The sequence below is a fragment of the Danio rerio genome, chromosome 5 (assembly GCF_049306965.1).
Source record: "Danio rerio strain Tuebingen ecotype United States chromosome 5, GRCz12tu, whole genome shotgun sequence".
Lineage (NCBI taxonomy): Eukaryota > Metazoa > Chordata > Actinopteri > Cypriniformes > Danionidae > Danio > Danio rerio.
Genome location: NC_133180.1, coordinates 38,406,191 through 38,426,319, shown reverse-complemented (window position 1 = coordinate 38,426,319; position 20,129 = coordinate 38,406,191). Strand labels below are relative to the sequence as shown.

General features: G+C 37.7%; 2 protein-coding genes across 5 annotated transcripts in view; both read right to left on the bottom strand.

Annotated features, from left to right (window-relative positions):
• The window catches only part of ltbp3 (latent transforming growth factor beta binding protein 3), a 67,914-nt gene extending 61,710 nt beyond the window's left edge, over positions 1-6,204 (bottom strand). For 2 of the 4 annotated variants that reach the window (XM_005165332.6, XM_005165333.6), the window contains exon 1: positions 5,531-6,204. In XM_005165332.6, the coding sequence (XP_005165389.1) occupies positions 5,531-5,771 (241 nt within the window). In that variant the 5' untranslated portion in view covers positions 5,772-6,204. 4 annotated transcript variants of the gene reach the window in all.
• Positions 6,205-13,098: 6,894 nt separating this feature from the next.
• Positions 13,099-19,676, bottom strand: si:ch1073-224n8.1. Its single transcript, XM_001921528.6, has 2 exons — positions 18,596-19,676; positions 13,099-16,179 (listed from the first exon to the last, which is right to left on the bottom strand). Exons 1-2 carry the CDS (start codon positions 19,302-19,304, stop codon positions 15,167-15,169), a joined length of 1,722 nt encoding a protein of 573 aa, XP_001921563.1. The 5' UTR covers positions 19,305-19,676; the 3' UTR covers positions 13,099-15,166.
• Positions 19,677-20,129: the final 453 nt, after the last annotated feature.

The window sequence follows — 20,129 nt, the reverse complement described above, 5'->3', positions numbered from 1 at the left end:
GTTTTAGAATCAGATTCTGAATCAATGAATCAGATTTAACACCAAAAGGATGACTATACAAATAAATACATTAGCTAAACATATTGTGTAGTTCATTCTAAGGAAATGCAGCAGTTTTGTCATCGTCAGCTTTAAATTGGAGCTCTTCAATGGATTTTTAATGTACATTAGCTGCAAATAAATCATAATTGGTTACAAAAATCTTTTCTTTGTGTCATTAAAGGGACCTCTCACCCACACCTGAAAATTTTGTCATCATTAACTCACTCTGGACTGGTCACAAACCTGTCAGAATTAAAACCTGTAACAAAAGAATTCCACAGTATTATTTCTTTTTTTTCCCTATTATGGAGGTCATTGGTTTCAGCTTTCTTCAAAATATCTAGTTTAGTGTTTAACAAAAGAAGAAAGAAAACCATAAATGTTTGGAACCATTTGAGGGTGAGCAAATAATGAGCAAACAAGCAGGCGCAGCCATTTGAATCTCTTTAGCTCAAGACTTCTGGTCTCATTTACCTTCATTCATTTTTTAACATTAAAAACAGCTTGATATGGTGCTTGATGTTGCAAACAGATTTTTTCTTAATATATTATTCTCCTTTTCATCCTTTTTATGTATAGTCATGAACACACTTGTTTGTAGAGCAAATAGTTTGACCCTTTTCTGCCGTTTATTATTCCTAGTCATTTCTCCCTTAGGCAACTGAATCAGAAGTTCTAAAACAATCGCAAACATGAGCGCACTTCCACATTTTAGAATAAGGTTAATACCTTTAACATTAAAGAGGTGGTGTTGACTTAATGTTACTTTACATTTAGAGTGATTTTTACAAACAACATTCACATAACCTGGCCTTAACAAAATGAATCAGATTATGTGGCAAAAATGAATTTTGCTATTTAGAAAGCAAGTCATCTATCCCACTTCCTCACACACATCACAAACCACCAAATGTCTTGGTCATCTTTTGAGCTTGGTGTGCTTGGACTTCTTTGGACTTCCATAAATGTAGCTTTCACCCAGCCGTGACTCAGCTTCCTCCTTTATTTTTACCGCATTTGTTTATTTTTGGACTCGACTCATTCAAAAACACATGGGCATCCAGCAGACAAAATTAGAGAGCACAAGAGAGCTAGGAAAGACAAACACACCCCAAATGAACCTGTTGAGAGGCAGACCTAAAATAACGATCACTTTCATCACAACAATTCTGATGAAAAACCCAGGCAAACATGTTTGAGCTAAACATACCCACACACACACACTTAAACACTCTAAGCAATGAGCATATCAGCTTCTGGCATTCTTTACTTGAAATAACAAACTAGAGCACCGGTCCTTTACGGAGGGGGGTTTCTCGCACATACAAACATACACACACAAACTATTTTAGTGGTGCGTCGACTGCAACTGTGTGTTTATGTGAACAAAGAGAATGTGAAAGTACAGTATGTGTGTGTGTGCTTAAGAGAAGAGAATATGTTTGTGTGTGTATGTGAAGTCCAGATCTTGCTGCGTAGACTTTATGGCACCATGCCTTACCACATCCAATCTGATACAGCTCTGAGCGAGAGCTACCCTGCCAACCAGACAATATGCAGAAGCCATTACCAAGAGCGAGACAGAAATATAGGGGGTAGAGAGAGGGGCTTATTATTGCGTTTCCAGTTAAAGACTCACTTGCCATTTATTTCCCCATAACAAAAACTACATCAAAGGAAGAGCTCACGCAAAAAAAAAAATTTAATAAAAAAAAAAAAAAAATCATGCTGTAATTTATTCATTTCCAACCTGAGGTGATTTCCCAAAAACGACATAACTCGCAGCTGAACTATCATAGTATGATGCATCGTTTGGGAAAAAAATGGATTTAGTGATAAGTGTTTCCCAAAACCGTAGTTGCTTTGTCGCAGATTCTTCGTTTGAAACACGTAAAACATCCATAATGATGCTCTAATTGGGGCGGAGTAACAACTTCTTTAAAGAAAAAACCCATAATTGTTTTGTGCAAATTATATTGTTTCACACGCATACGCATTTAAAAAAATATTTATATAATATAAATATATTTATATATAAAATATATATATATATAAATAATATTATTTTTGGTAAAAATATGCACCTGTTTTTCATATTAACTGAAATATATATAAACAGCACAATATTATTAAGAATATGCCATATTCTTGTCTAAAACATAAAACTACTTGGCTAACACTCTAATCTCATATTATATAAATCGTTAATCGACATTAATTTATATTTATTGTTGTTGTTATTATTATTATTATTATTAAGTAGGATATTATTTGTTTATTTTTTTTAAAGTTTACTTTTACAATTTGACACATTCAAGCCACTGCTGAAATGTTCTAACCAACAGGCCTATGTCATATAGGGTTACAGTACAGAAACATTTCTTAATAAGTTAACCTACTTTTAATTAAAAGCATTAACGTATCCTATATTTTTGTTTTTGTTTAACAAGCTTTGGAGATGTAAGTTTTGGAGATGTTCTGCTTTTAAATAATAGGTCACCTACATCTTTCGTCACGAGCCACAGCTGCGTTCAAATTGGCATAAATGTTTTCAAAGTGCACTGCGAGGGGAGCACAATTGTCAATATGAAGATCGCTGAAAACTGAACTGTAAAAATACTTTGAAAGCAAATTACAACCTAAGAGAGATGACTTTAATGTTGTTTTTTTAATTATGCCAAGTTTAAATGTTAGAATGTTCTAAATTAATAGGGCAAAGGGGGGTAACTGGGAATAGAACAGCTCGAAAGAGTTTGCGAATGTTCGTTAGAGCGATGGATTTAAGAAACGGCAAATCACCAAACTATGTTTGTAACGACATAACTTGCGTCCATAGCTGGCCAATGATGGTTTTCGGAAATGCACCCCTGTATGACTTTGTTTCTTCTGTCAAAAACTGAAATAGATGTTAGGCATACTAACTGGAGTCAATGTTTATTTAAAAAGACAAGAAAAAGTGCAAAATTCATGTTAAGAAGATATAAACATGTAAAGCTTGTAGTTTGTCACTTCCTGCTAAATGGATAAACGGTTTTATTCATGACATGTCATACTATAGTTTCCATCAAATCATAACCAATCAAATGCTCTCTATCTGACATGCCCCGCCCCCTTCAAGACTCTTCACAGTTGCTTCACATTTAATGTGCTTGAGCTCAACTGCTCTCACTGACAAAGCTGTGATAAAACAAAATGCTATTGGCTGTTTTTTTTAATGAAAAGAGTTATTCTATGTCACACCCTCTCTTCGTGTTTCAGTTGAGATTACATCAAACATTGAATAAAAATGCATATTTCAAAGCACTTCAAGGGACCTTTAATTTATACATCCTCAGGCTATTGAAGATAAAGGTTTTCTTTTTCTTCAGTGGGGTATTAAAGATGCTTTTATCCAGCTGAACACTGTTCATGGTGATTTATAACATACAACACTTAAAAAAAAAACTTTTCTGCTTGTTCAAACTACTGAGCTGAAACAAAACAATTCTTAATGGTTTTTTTATTGAAATGTAATTTATTATTATTGTTATTATTTTTACTTTTGGAGAACAACCTAATTGTTTTACGTTCAATTCACTTAAAATTGTAAAAATTATTAAATCAACGTAATAGACTTATGTTGAAGGATTTGTGTGAATTTACAGTAAAGTTAACAATTACTTTGAGAGTCAAATATATATGCAGGCAAAACAAAATGAATACCTGCAGGTCAGATGAAGTGAAATGATTGTTTTTGCATGAAACTGAACATTATTAGATATATACTTACGCTAATGTGATACGCTAGCTTGATTCGGATTGGTTGATGAACATTGCAATTATTTTAAGGGAAACGTAAAAGCTAAACAAAGTTCCCGGCAGGTATTGACTGCATTGCAGTTCTATTTCACTATCCCACAGAATGATTTCTGGTTTTGTCAGCCTACCTACAGTTGTCAAAAATCTAATCAAAACAAAACAGAAGGCTTTGGGTGTGATTTGCACATCACACAGGAGCTGTCTGAAGACAAAAGCCTGACAAATGTCTTGAAATACAACATCTGAACAGTATGAGTGTAGGGCTGGGCGATATGGCAAAAACAATCTCGATAATTATTTTCCATATTGAACGATAACAATATATTTTTCGATATCAGTTGTTAATGCTTCCAGATTTAAAAACGTACCCCAACAAAAGTTTAAGTGTCTATTAAATGGCATAACATATTTTCGGCCAATAAATTTTCAGTGGCCAAAAATTCGGTACATCTCTTATATCAACAACACACTTTTAGATTTCCATTGTTGCACAATTCTGCTGTGTGATTGACTCTTAGATCAATATGGAGTTAAAAAGTCCAGAACTTATCATCGTTTTTGACAAATTTGAGCACGAATCGATATAATATTGTGGGTGTCACGGTGGCCCAGTGGGTGGCACGATCGCCTCACAGCAAGAAGTACGCTGGTTCAAGCCCTGGCTGGGTCAGTTGGCATTTCTGTGAGGAGTTTGCATGTTCTCCCTGTGTTCGTGTGGGTTTCCTCCAGTTTCCCCCACAGTCTAAAGATTTGGTAGAAGTGAATTTAATAAGCAGCCCTAGTATGAGCATAATTTTTCCAATAATTCAATGGCAAATTGCTAGTTATTGCTTAAATGATCTACAGCTTCAGTAAGTGCCTCCGAATGTGTTTATGACAGTCTGGAGAGCAAGCTTGACCTAATGATGCACAGGTTCAAGTTCACACGTGAGCTAATGTTGATTGATAACAACATTTTAACGATTGGAGCGTCCAATATTAGACGGGTAAAGTGGTGCCCCATAAGTACAATTAAATGTACGACAACACAATTGCTCTTCTTCTTTAGTGTACAGATCCGCTTGCGCCCCAGAATGTCGTAAATGTACTCAGAACTTTTTGCTGAGACTGTGGATTAAAGGTAACAATGTTGTGAAACATGCCCTTGTTTCTTCCACAAACCAATGATAAGGCATTAAAACATCGGCAGAAGCTTTGAGTGTTACTTTTATTTTGCCTGCATATGTTTTTTTTTTTTACTTTCAAAGTAACAGTAGCCTTGCATTTTATCTATTACCAAAGAGCATAGTTTCCACTAAAAAACTTCTACTGAAGAAAACAAGCCTTGGTTGGCTTGACAGTGAGTAAATTAACCGCAGATTTTCATTTTGAGTGAAGTTTCCCTTGAATGAAGATTGACCATGTCATTCAATAAAGTTCTGTTTAATATCACTTGAGATTTTCCTGAAGAAATAAAGCTATTACTGGTTTGGAACAACACGCGAGTGAATAAATATTCCAGTCAAGTCATTCTGTGAACAGTTTGATTTTGGGCGAACTTTGTGGTCATTATTCTTCATCTATGAAAATAAGTGCACTCTCGAGTATCATAGTATGGAAAAACTTTGGCGTTCCTGAATCGTGACCATTTCTGCCAACAGACTGAACCAAACAGTTACACAAAAACAAAAAGCTATTTGCACTGTCTTACCGACTCTGAAGCCAGGCCCGGTCAGTGTGTCCGCCGACTGTCCGTTTTCACCGATGAGAGTGGTGTTGTTGCCCTGCTCGCAGGTGTCCTGACACTGACCCTTCAGGCATGTCCGTTTGCAGATGAGCGGCGCGATGACCACTTTGAAACGCTCGCGGGTTGACGCGCGCTCGCCGCACAGAGCCAGCCGCGGGAGCGCGAGCCAGATGAGGAGCAGATGCGAGACAATCAGCGAGGGCATGCTGGCATCCCTCAATGCCAACACAGGTCATTCACGCTACCACCCACAGTATATCCACGTAAAGCCTGTGCGGATCAGGCAGTTCCTCCAGGCACGACCGCTGAAGACGTTTTGCTGGAGCCCAGTTTGGAAAATGTACGCAAGCACGCGCTCTTTTCCCAGGCAGAGCTGGCTATGAAAGTCCTCGCGCAGAAACTTTTTCCTGATGCCTTCCTGTGACTTTTCAAGTTAGAAACCTGAAAATTTACGTCCGGTTCTGTGGATAAAAAACACAGATTATCCGCGTCGAGGCCGTTTGGCACATTTTTACAAGGCTTTTGAAATTCTTACATGTTTTGAATGACAGACTGGCAGCGGAATAAGGTGGAAAACTCCTCAATCCCTAAAAGCCTCGTCCTCCTCTTTGCTTTCGGTCGCTGCGTGGATGGCGTGTGTGCGCGTATCGCAGTTTGGGAAAGTTTAGGAGGAGGAGAGGCATAGCAGGAGCCAATCCACGGGCAGCCGAGCTGGCTGAGAGCCAGAGCAGCACAGGAGGGAGACTCAAAGTGGTTTTGTTGTCGGTGCTTCTCACCTTCTTTTCCCCTCGTTTCGCACTCATCAAGCGCTCGATGTGGCGGCAGCGCGCGACCTTCCGCTGCGGTCCCGGTGGGTAAACACAAAAAAGGACAGTGGCAATGACTGATGCGGTGTTGCCCCGGGCCACTTATTTTGCATGAGGCATGAGCCAAATTTATTTCCAGTGTTTACCACCTGAGTGCATCAAGAGCGCAGTTTAGGCGATTTACGAACATTTCAAAAGAAAGAAAACGTCAAACATCAAATTAATTTTTTATTTAAATTTTAAAGTTAATTTTATTAAGTGTATAATATGCTTTATAGCATATACAGTACTTTATATAGCACGTGTAACATTCAGTATATAACAGTAGCCTATACATGTCACAACAGTATAATTTTACATAAATACTGAGTTGCTGTATATAATATAATATTATATTTAAAGTTTTTATGCAAGTAGACTATTAAAAAGTTTTTTTTAAGTAAACTTACCATATAAATGATAAACATTTTTAAATAAAGAGAGGGATTTATAGACTCAATCAAATAAGTAAATAAATAACTATTTCAAATAAAAAATTAATAGAATGGAATATTTTAACCATATCTCAGTCAAATATTGAGTAAGTATTGGTCCTGGCTTTTATAGATTTAAAATAAATATTTTTCAGTTGTTATAGGCTAAGTCTTACTTCTTTTTTCTTTGAAGGAAAGTATCTTTTTGTTTTTTAGTCTAAAAGACATTTAGGCTACTAATATCCCATTTAGATAAACTTCTGTAAAGGATAGTTGATGATTTTTAATTTAATATAGGCCTAAACGTGTTTAGTTTTTTGTGAACAGCACAATCACTGTTAAAACAACGTTGGTGATTAAGATTTAACCTGTTTGAATATTGAGTACAAAGAGAAGGATGTTTATGCAAATATGTTTTTGCTGGCAGATGTGGCTGTTTTGAAAATTTACCCCCCACCTCAAATAGAAAACCACAGAGAATAATTTCATGGCAAGGACGTGTGTAAACAAGAAAGGGAGAGTTAAAGAGACCAAGATCAGCCGTAGGAAAGATAAAACTGAGAGAGGGATGATGGAGAGGTAAAGTTAGAGAAAGTGAGTTGAGTCACTTCCTTTAAGAAAAGTGAGAATGTTTGCTTTCAGTCACTGAGGAAATGACTGCATGAGAGCTTCTCTCTCTCTCTCTCTCTCTCTCTCACACACACACACACACACACACACACACACACACACACACACACACACACACACACACAGAGAGAGAGATAGAGAGTTCGCAGGCAGATCTTAAATTTTTGGCTACACAGAGGCATGCAGCACCAAAACCCATAACACACATGCGCAGTTGCTCAAACACACATAGGAATTGCTATTTTAAACTACACATATACACACAGAGCACTATCATGTGAGCGGAAAAATCAAACTGTTGCACTCCATGCCAGCCTTCATTTTCAAACATACAGACATTGTGGATCGTAAAGTGTTGTTGCTATAAGCCTCTGAAATATTATACTACCATTAAACTGAATTCCCGTCAGGCTTGTTTTCACTATAGCTACATGATAAATGAAAGAACAGTTTCCTGATTATTAACTCACCTTCAGGGCATCAAAGATGCATTTGAGTCTCTCTCTTCAGCCAAAGAGAGATTAAGGTTTTGAAGGACAACATTCCAGAATTTTTTCTCATCTACTGCAAGTGAAGGGGCTCACTGTAGACCGTTTAGACGGTCCAGAAATCCATATTTAGGCACTTCAAAGTAATAATCTCAGCCTGTTTTTTTTAACAAAACAATGTGTTACATTCAGAAACCAGACTGAGTAGTTCATGTCTTATTATTTGTATAATTCCTTGCATTTATATAACGCTTTTCTGAACACTCAAAGTGCTTCACAGATGGGGGAATATTCTCATCCATCATTAGTGTTCATCATTTACCTGGATGACACAAAAACAGCAATTCTTTGCTAGACATAAAACCACACACCAGCTTATTGGTGAAGAGGAGACCTAGTGATAAAGTCAATTAAGATATGGTAAGGAGGTCATGATGAATTGAGTCCATTGGGCAAATTTGGCCAGAATAATGGGTTTTTCGAAGGATATGTGTCTGGGATTTTTAGTGACTACATAGAGTCAAGACGGCGCTCACTGAGCAATATAATGTCCCCTTCACTATATTGGGGCATTAGGACCCACATAGACCGCAGGTTTAGCACCCCCTGCTGGCCTCCTTAACAGCTCTTCCGACAGCAACCAAGTTTTCCCTTGTGATCTCCCATGCAGGTACTGACCAGGCTCAACCCTGATTAGCTTAAGTGGGCGACCATGTGAGAGTAGCAGAGAACTAACGGGAAGCCAGAAATACTCAGCACGTACTGCCCATTGATTGCAATGATTAAAGTAAAAGTACAAAACAGCAATTTCAGATAATAAAGTTGAGTAGTTTAGCTCTGAGTAAACAATGAGTTGTCTTGATTTCCAGGTGCAGGTTGATTGGTGACAAAATATGGACTTTAAACCATCAGAAATGGTGCGTTGATTCCTGTTCAATTGACACATTCATTCATTCATTTTCCTTCAGCTTAGTCCATCAGGGGTCACCACAGCAGAAATGAACCGCCAACTTATCCAGCATGTTTTACACAGTGGATGCCCTTCCAGCTGCAACCCATCTTTGGGAAACACCCATACACTCTCACATGCACACACATACACTATGGCCAATTTAGTTTATTCAATTCACCTATAGCACATGTGTTTGGACTGGAAATCGGAGCACCGGAGAAAACCCACATGAACATGGTGAGAACATGCAAACTCCACACAGAAATGTCAACTGACCCAGCCGGAACTCGAACCAATGACCTTCTTGCTGTGAGGCGACATTGCTAACCACTGAACCACTCGTGATTTCTAATATGAAATTCAATCGTAAGCTTAGCAAGCAATTTTGGAGAATTTGATGTTTCCCTATTCAGACAAAATGTCAGAGTATACTGCTCGAGAGGTGTGTCAAAGATGGCCGCTGAGTGAAATGATTTGCCTTAAAAGGATTTTGGTGAAGCTTAGATTTGGCAGAAACTAAACCAAAACGTACCTAGCTAGCCATAGCACCACGATACAGGCTCTGTCAATGAAAAATAGTGTGCACAGATGACAGAACATCTAGACCAGGGGTGTCCAAACTTGGTCCTAAAGGGTCAGGCATATTTTAGTTTTATCCCTTACTAAACACACCAGAACCAGCTAATCAAGCCTATTCTAGGTATACTAGAAATTTCCAGGCAGATGTGTTGAAGGAAGTTGGAGCAAAACTATGCAGGACACTAGCCCTCAAGACTGAGTTTGGACACCCCTAATCTAGACCAGCAAAAGCTATGCTCGGAGTGACGTTAAACTCTGTTTTGCGTAGCATGGAGAGCAGGGCCTGTGGTCTGGAAGCAGGGTGTGGGCTTTAAGAGCAGAGTGGTCTCGGCTTACGTCACATGGACTATAATCACGCCTGAGCGGATACATGAGTCACTTCAGAATCAAGAAGGGAGGAGAGCTCTGGACAAACATCAACTGAATGTGGGTCAGACTCTGGCTGACCGATGCCTCATCGTCTGGGACAAAGCGGCACAACAACATTTTACAACAGACGTTTTTGGGGGCTGAACTAGAATTGATGGAGAGCGTCGAAAAACAAGACTGACAACTGATAGTTAAAGCCATGGAAGTTCTTTGGAAAGTAGTACTATTTCAAACTATTTAAATACACTTAAATGATGTGGAGAGTGGACAGACTGAACCAAAGATGATGCTACAGTATACAGTCTTTGGAAATACAGTTTGGGGACAGAAAGTGCCACAAATTGTATGCTTTTCTTTGGCAAGGATGAATTATAATGCATTTAAATTTTACTTTAAAAAACAAATCGGTGAACTGACAGAAAAAGAGATGAAATAATGAACACTTAGAATGATGTTTCCCATTTATTAATGATTTTAAAATAGCTCATGAGGCTTTGATTTCGGCTCTAAAAAAATTCAATTATGTTTGTTGAAGTGTAACATAAATACACACATAAAATACATGTGTTTATAACTCTTATATAGTATATATACTTTATAAAATGGTTTACTAAAATGGTTTACTCACCAATAAAATTTACTTTAAATATTTATTTTTTAATGGCAAAAATGTTTCTGCACAATCATTTCAAATTGACAAAACATTTAGTGCTAAATTATCAAATATAATATAATGGGGCATGCGAGAGATCTGCAGAGTGGATGGCAACATCAACAACCTGAGGTATCAAGACATTTGTGCTGCCCATTACATTACAAACCACAGGAGGTGGCAAATTCTTCAGCAGGATAGCACTCTTTATATCTCAGCCTCCACATCAAAATTCCTGAAAGCACAGGTCAAGGTGCTCCAGGATTGGCCAGCCCAGCCACCAGACATGAACATTATTGAGCATGTCTGGATGAAGGAGGAGGTAAGATGAATGCAAAGAATCTTGATAAACCCTGGGAGTGCTAAAAAAACACTTTCTTTGCCATTCTAGAGGACTTTATTAATGAGTTATTTGAGTCATTGCAGAGATGTATGGATGCAGTCGCCTAAGCTTATGGGAGTCATACACAATATTAATTCTGTTTCCACTGCACCATGACTTTATATTCTATACTGTACATTATTTCTGTTAAGTCTCCTACCACAGCTATGCTGATGACACTCAGATCTACCTAGCCTTACTGCCTAATGACTACAGCCCCATTGATACCCTCTGCCAATGCATTGATGAAATTAACAATTGGATGTGCCAAAATGTTCTTCAGTTAAACAAAGAGAAAACTGAAGTCATTGCATTTGGGAACAGAGATGAGGTTCTCAAGGTGAATGCGTACCTTGGCTCTAAAGGTCAAACGACAAAAAATAAGGTCAAGAATCTTGGTGTGACTCTGGAGTCAGATCTGAGTTTCAATAGTCATGTCAAAGCAGTCAGTAAATCAGCATACTATCATCTCAAAAATATTGCAAGAATCAGATGATTTGTTTCTAGTGAAGACTTAGAGAAACTTGTTCATGCTTTTATCAGCAGCAGGGTGGATTACTGTAATGGACTCCTCACTGGCCTTCCCAAAAAGACAGTCAGACACTTGCAGCTCATCCAGAATGCGGCAGCCAGGATTCTGACCAGAAGCAGGAAATCAGAGCACATCACACCTGTCCTCAGGTCTTTACACTGGCTGCCAGTTACATTCAGAATAGATTTTAAAGTATTATTACTGGTCTATAAATCACTAAATGGCCTAGGACCTAAATACATCACAGATATGCTCACTGAATACAAACCTAACAGATCACTCAGATCTTTAGGATCTTATAAACTAGAAATTCGAAGGGTTCAGTCAAAGCAGGGTGAATCTGCCTTTAGCCACTATGCTCCTCGCTGCTGGAATCAGCTTCCAGAAATGATCAGATGTGCTCCAACATTAGGCACATTCAAATCGAGACTGAAAACACATCTGTTTAGCTGTGCCTTTACTGAATGAGCACTGTGCTGCGTCCGACAGATCGCACTATTATGTTTTTTGTTTTCTTTTCCATCCTTGTATAACCTATTTTAACTCATTTTAATTTGTTTTTATCTGCTTTTAATAATTTTTATTGTCTGCATTTTATTTTCCTAAACTTGTCTTTTTATTTCCTGTTTATGTAAAGCACTTTGAATTGCCACTGTGTATGAAATGTGCTATATAAATAAACTTGCCTTGCCTTGCCTTAAGTGACAGGACTTTTGTCTCAGCCAAGTCAGACCAAACTGTCCTCATTAAAAAATTAAAATCCAGGCATGATCATGCTTTATTTTGGTAAAATAAGTGTAAACTAGAGACCTTTGCCTTTCATATAAGCCACTTCTGATACCAAATGATCAACTAGAGTCAAGTTATATATATATATGATACTACACATTCAAAATAAACATTCAAAAATTAAAAAAAAACTTTAGTGCTGTTTAATTTTTTTTAGCATATTTTAATTATGATAGGTTTATTCACCAATTTCTAATAACTAATTCATTTTGTCCTACCAAATCCCTTTATTTTACTAGTTATTTAGCAAGAAATTAGTATTCAACTTAAAGAGCAATTTAAAGACTTTTCTAATTAGGTTAACTAGGCATGTTATGGCAATCAGGTCAAAAAAATCAATGGAGAACATTGCCTTCTTCTGTAGACAATTGAAAAAAAGGATTATATTGACCTTAAAATGTTTTTTTTTAATCTAAAACTGCTTTTATGCCTATAAGCCTATAAATAAAATATTATAGGAATTATTGTGAAAATGTCCTTGCTCTGTTAAACATCACTTGGGAAATATTTGCAAAAGTATTACAATTCACAGTTTGGCTAATAATTCAACTGTACATGTATATGCATGTTCCAATTAAAAAAAGGATTAAAAGTTTAATCCTGTGATTCAGACTGTCTCACCCCAGCATAACCTGAGTGAATAAACAGAAAAGTCTGCACGCACAACTATAAACAAAGACTACATATATAAAAGAAAACAGACAGAGGGTTTCGCTACAGACTCCCTCCAAAAAACAGCCCCACCTATAACACTGTCCTGTTTATTTGACCAAGTTCATGAGGCCTGTATGTGCTGTTCACATATACACACACTGCTGTCTGAGCGCTCGCAACCTGCTGAATGTACAGACAGAAATTCACAAGAACATACAAAAACCAATACACTTGAAGTTTTATTTGTAAATGATTATAATATGATGGTACATTATTCGGAATATGAAGCGTTACAGACAAGAGATGAAGACTGTGCCCTTTGTTATAAAAGAGTAAAATGGCTGGTTATACACACTGAAGAATATGCAAGAAGAAAGCTTGTGTTATAACAAAATGATCAACAGATTTGAATGTTTTCTTATCAAAATGCTTATATTTTGAGGTTGTCTTACAATGACGAATAATTCTAGAGAATAAAAGTTCACACTAAATTCATCGACTCAATTTTATCAATTTGGCTGAAGTGTTGCGTGAGTTAAGCACTCAAATAAGGATCTCAATGTTAAACATTCCGTTCTGCATATTTATATTAGGCTATTAAGTCTGGTGTTTTTGGGCTGTGACTACAATCTTTTTGTTGGTCCAACTACAAATGAACCACAGCCGTCAAACCTCTGCAACAACATCCCTAAACTCAACATCACACATGGGCACTGGGAAAAGTAGAATATTGAAAAATAAAAAGCAAACTGTTTAAACAGTCCAAAGTTATTACAACAATTGTCATGGATCTTTTTAAAAGTTCCAGTTACCGTCTTGAAGTAGTTAAGGCTAAATCTAACTGAGATTAATGTACACAATATACAGGTTGAATGTACAAAATGGGATATATATATATATATATATATAAAAACAAAACTCAGTGTAAATAAAAGTATTTCACAAAACCACACAGATTAATGCTATGGCCACAACAGAAAGGACATCTCCATCTTTTGTGAAGCAACTTGGCAGTAACAGTCTTTGCCTCTTATGTCCACTAGAGGGCGCCACTTTTAATGTTTCCTTAAATTGCTGGCTTATTACACCTAATCTGAACGAAGAAGCCTTAAAAACAATCCGCAGATGAGTACATAGCCAAGTCGGACACGTAGATACATTTTTATAGATGAGTCTCAAAGTGAACTCATGAATTAATCCTGGCACACACCTTTCTGATTCTTTGGATCAGCACCTTTCACCCTGAACACGACATCTTCATTTAACCCTTGATGCACATCTGTGTGTGAGCCTGTGCACTTAAACCACAGTTAAGGCTTTAATTTCCCCCACAATAGCTCTTTCCTACGCTTTCTTTTACATAAAAATGCTCATTACACCAATGAATACACCCAGAAGTTGTGAAAAACAGATCGTACGAGATATACCCTGTTAGTCCCACTGAAGCGTCAACAGCTTTTACAATGAAACACAGCACACATAGTAAGAAAAATGACGGCAAGATCTGCAGTCTCTGATGTGACATCTGTGGTGTCATTGAATATGATAATATGTACTTGATATTTGGAACATGTTATGATGTTAAAAGATACATAATCATACTTTAACGAAAGAGATAGATGCTGCAACAAAACGTCACCACAGATTTGAGGTCAAGATGCAGCGACTGTCTTTTAGACCTCAACATATTTCAGTCTTAAATTGATAGTTCACCCAAAAAACTGAAAATTACTTCGCCAATTACTCTCCCGATGTAGTTTCTTTCTTCCGCTGAACACAAAAGAAGGTGTTTTTGGAAAATGCTGGTTGATGGTACTCCTAGGATTCCATAGGAGGAAAAATAGAAACTAAAGAAGTCAATAGGCTCCATCGATCATCCTTCTTCAAAGTAATTTCCTTTACACTATAAAAAAATGCAGGGTTCCACATAATTCATTCATGTTGTCTCAACTCAAATCTATTATTAACACTAATAACAAATTTATGTGTATTAAACATAAAAAATTAAGTTATTCAAAAATAATCTCAAAAAGTGTGTTGTTTCAGCTCATTGTAAATAAGTAATTTAAACATACGAAAGAATATATATATTTTTGAGTGCATGTTCAATGACGAAAGAGACTCAACTAGGTTTTGAACAAGCAAAGGGTGAGTAAATGAAGACAGATTTCGTTTTTTTGGGTGAACTATCCTTTTACAAAGTAGAAAAAAAGTTGTCCCTTCAAAAAAAAAAAAGAGGTTCATAATTGAAAACCATACGGTTCGATATTTGCTTATTTGTAAATGCATGAGGACTACACACAGTCCACCACAGGCTCGCCGTCATTCCCTTCCTCTTCCCCCCACATCCCGAACCTCATATCCTCATCATCCATAGATCCTCCATCGCCTTCTGCCAAACCAGCCATCCCTAAGGCTTCATCAGCCCCTGGCTCCCCCTGATGGGCACGGAGGTGCTTCCTCAGACTGGCTGGATCTTTAAATCCTCGGTGGCATAGTGGGCAGCAGCACGGCCGCTCTCCTGTGTGAATGCGCTGGTGGTGCTTCAAATGCTGAAGGCGGCTGAGACGTTTCCCGCAGATGCTGCACACGTAGGGCTTTTCACCAGTGTGTGTGCGGCGATGCTTCCGCAGCCCATCCAGATGCCGAAACTGCGTGCCGCAATCAGAGCAAGAATATGGCTTTTCGCCGGTGTGGATGCGGAGGTGAGTCTTAAGAGCGCCGGATTCACGGAAACGCCGGCCGCATACAGTGCACGGATACGGTTTCTCTCCTGTGTGGATCCTTAGATGCTTCTTCAGGCTGGAAATAAGACGGAAAGTCTTTCCGCACTCTAGACATAAATGAGGACGTTCCCCGGGGGCCTCCCCCATCAGCTCGGAGATGGAACGCCGGATGGGCTCTTCCGGAGATGAACCGCCAACCCCTGGGCTCCTCCTAGTGCTCATACCCAAACCAGGAGAATCTCTCTGGGCTGAGGATCTAAGGCCAGACGTGCCCTGCGTAGGTGAACTAGGGTCTGTGAGAGAAGATGAGGGTCCGTTCTGAGGCCTGGATGGAGGTGGGGGGGTGGGTTTGGAGGGATGATGGTGCGAACGGGAGCCTCTTTCTTCCTCCACCACGTGGACATATGCCAGATCACACACACTCTGTGCTGAATGCTCGGATTCTGTGGGTGGATCTCGGCCCTGAACACACAGCTGTCCAGAGCCGGGAACCTGCTCCTCTTTGATGGAGAAGCTGGGGTGTGAGGGAGGGTTTTGGGGTCTGGTGTGTGAGAGTCTTCTGCTATCGTCCACCATCTCACCTGTCACACATATTTATACACTGGTAAGAAATAATGATAACAATGGGGTACATGCACGCAGACTTTTAATTTAAGTCAGCCAGCCTCAGCGCTTTCGGTGAATTTTCATCCCATACAAAATCACTGTGTTTAAGATCTGATTTCTTTAAAAGAAAAACTGTTATTAACGGTTAAAAGTTATTTTCACTGCCTGGCTGAGATTTGATATAAAGTGGGTATCAGACCAAACAAGAAGCACTGCATAAAATGTCATGTCTTTACAATATGGAAATTAATTTTAGCACAGTATTTTCAATAGAGTTTTTGCGCTAGCCTGCTGCTAATTAGGGAGCCTGTGTTTAAATGTTTTTTTCTTCTCTTTTTACCCTTTAACAACCAAGTAGATGCTCAAGTCTATTTAACTGATTATATTTGAATTGCATTACAACATCGATGCTGTAAAAGAAACCTTATGAAATTGAAAATGGTCATATAAACCTTTCCCTGGAAGGTCATCATTGGCTGAAAAACACTAGTTGTGCATAAAGTCCACTCGCAGCCTGTTACTGCATTGTGCTTCATACCAATCTTAGATGCCTTGTATATAATGTCAGTTTGATATATTTATTTAGAGATATAATATTGGTGAATGCTAGAATTTATCTTCATTACTGAATTGTTTATAAAAATATATCAACTTAATTGGTAATAACCGGCATTAAAAGATGGCCAGGGGGTTCATGCCTGTTAGTTAATAAGAAATGTTAATAGACCCTGTAAAAGTTGACTCTCTCATTTGTTGACCTCAGCATGTACTACTGCGCTGTTACTTTTTTGTTTTCATTTGTTAATGAACTAATCAACCAGCATTACTGATCAATAAATACAACATGTATATTCAACTTCAAATAATTTCATTTTCATTAGTTTTGTAAAAGAAAAAAAATCAAGACTAATTTACTTTATATCTTCAGGATACATTTAATTTGTTTTTGACCTGTTTGATTCAACCTAGTTATTGGTGTTGATAAAATCTATAACAAATCAAATTCTAGTCTAGGCATGGGATGATAACCTTGTTCAAGGTATAACACGGTTTGGAAAAGTCAAGGTTTTAAAACCGCCAAAATTGTCTGCTAAACAATTCCTACGGTATGTGTAAGATTTTTTAAAAACTTTTTTTAAACGTTTTTTTTAGGACAACAGTATCTCCAGCAGAAAAGATCTCCAAAAATGCCATTTCAAATTGTACAGAAATGAGTGTTTTTGAAACTATTGAAGACAGCAGAAGTCAAAGATTAATTTAAATAATTTAGCCTGACATGTTTACTGCTCCAAAATATTTTAAATGTTTCTCAAAATATTGTGTTCAAAGGGGAAAAAAGTATTTTTTTTTACACAGACATATAAACAAAACTTATTTTAGAGCAGTAATCACAATACCATGGTATCGAACCGTGATATTTTTATCCAAGGTTATCATACCATCAGAATCTTATATCGGCCCATGTCTATTCTAGTCTATAACAGTCTAATCGCATCAAAAAGCAGTGCAAAAAATATTATGACTGGCAGAAATGTAGAAAAAGTAAAAGTACCAGACATCAGATGTTTAAGGAATAAGAAAATCTGTTTTAAAATTAATAAATATGGTGCTCAGCATAAATGAGTACATTTTAACATTTAAACAAAACAGATTTATTAAACAGATATATTTGTTAAAATAACATTTTAGTCACCGAAAATTTTTAGAAATGCAAAGATAATAAAATTAAATCCATGTGAAATGTTGGAGAAAAAAAAAATACAAATTAATTTTTGTTTCTCTTGAATTTTGCCCTTTTTACATTGTTTCTTTTTTTTTTTTCCCCAAACATAAATTTGGTTGTACTAATATTGGCCAGCTATCATCAGTTATTTTGTTAGATTAGCTCCAGATTTGACTTCAGTACTGACTAATCTAATGAATATGCACAAACATAATATAATAATAAAATAATAATATAAACTTCCTCTAAAAATTTTAATCGAAATTAGAGATTTGTGAGGGATGTACTTATATATGCTGAGCACTGTAAGTGTTTTGAAATATTGAGCTTTAAAGATTTGCATTCCATATGGCAAAACTTACACAAGTAAAACACATCACATAAGGTAAATATGCTGCCCCAGAAACAGAACATGAACACTTCAATATTGATAAAGATGTCAGATAGAACCTTCCAATTGCAAGATGATAACAGTCATTTTGAGATTAAAATATAAGCAGCAACCTAAGTGTCTGGAAAATCTAAATATCCAAAGTCATCCGATGTGTAAAAGTGTCAAAACAAAATATGTTACTAATTTACTCTGCATCTTGTCTACCCTGAATCCCTTCGTGTTGTTGAGCAACAGAACCTGAATGTATTGTATATACAAGTGAGTGTTGTCTTACCAGGTCGGTTCATGTCTGAGCAGATATTAGATGAATGCACAGATATCGGGTCATAGAAGCTGTTGGTCACCGTCCCGTCGGCCTGAATGGAGAGGTGGCAGCTCTTGAATTCCTCCCTGGAGTCAAAGCCGTGTATGGCATCGCCCAGAGCGCCACTCAGCTCGGGTTCAGCTCCAGTAAAGCAGCGCGGGTCCGGCTCAGGTGCGTTCCGGTGAGTCAGGCGGCTCGAATTCAAGTGTCCAGCAGTGGAGTACACCTGATGTCCCGTCATGGGCGGGTTTCCAAAGGGACCCTGAAGCTGGTCGATTAATTTCTGCGCGCTACACAGGCACTCCTGTAGCGTCTTGAGCTCTCTCTCGGACACCTCGAGCCGGACCTTCAGCTTCTCGTTCTCTTGCTCTTTGGTCTGGAGCTCGCGCTGGGTCTCGGACAGCACCGTCACGATCTCGCCCAGAAGAGTGTCCACCGCCGCAGACAGAGTGGACCGAATGGTCGGTCCGAGGCGGGTTCGGAGTGTGGAGATGGACAGATTTTTGTCGCGGGCCGCGTTCTGCATGCACTCCTCCTTCTCTCCTTTGTGGGACGAGTTGATGATAGTTTGTTTTCGGTGAGAGGAGCTCGCGGATGCGCTGCTGTTTGCTGATGCTGAAACGGAGCCTGGGTTGATTCTACCCGCTCCGCTTTCGCTGTTGTTGCGCTTTGAGTTCATTGTGAATTCTTCAGTTGTCCACCCAAACCAACAGGTTTACCCCTATTTTATTAGTTAATGCTGTGAAATATTAATGCTGCGTAGAAGGAAATGTTCATCTTATGTTGTCTCGCAGCGACAGTATTAACAAAAACTAAAGATGAGCCAGCCAAGCTACTGTAGCATTGCCATTAGCAAACTAGCCCACACATTCCTCCTGTAAACGGAGGCGGTCGCTTACTTGGTTTTAGTGAAAGCTGGATAAATAGCCACAGTGAACACTCCCGATAATATTATTGTTAATCTGCATTAATATATTAACTGTTTTGTCGCTACGCGCCAGAGCCTTCATTCCACAGTACAAACGCCTGAGGTCAATCCTGACTTTTGATTGGTCAAAGATGCGGTCGCGGCTTAATGACATCCGCCCGCGTAAACAAAGCGCATATTAATGACGATTTCCACAGATTTTTTTTTTTACTATATTTATTGATATAATTTAAAAATGTAAGTTTAACATCGATTTTTCCATGTGTGATATAATTTGTTACTTTTCTCATGACAAACATAACATAATTTATAGGCAATTTATTTAATGGGTAAATATAATATTCACAAATGTAAATTGTCTTTATCATTTCCTAATTTGCAGAATTTTCTTTGTGGTTTAAATTGTTTAATTACTACTTTACAAAATGTTTACAGCAAAAAAGTGTAAAAACATTTTATGAGAAATTTGTTAATGTTATTTAATTTGATATATATATATACTTTTAGTGTGTTTTAACAATACAATCATTTTAAACATAACAGTGGATGATATCAAGTAAAAAAATAAACAAGGAC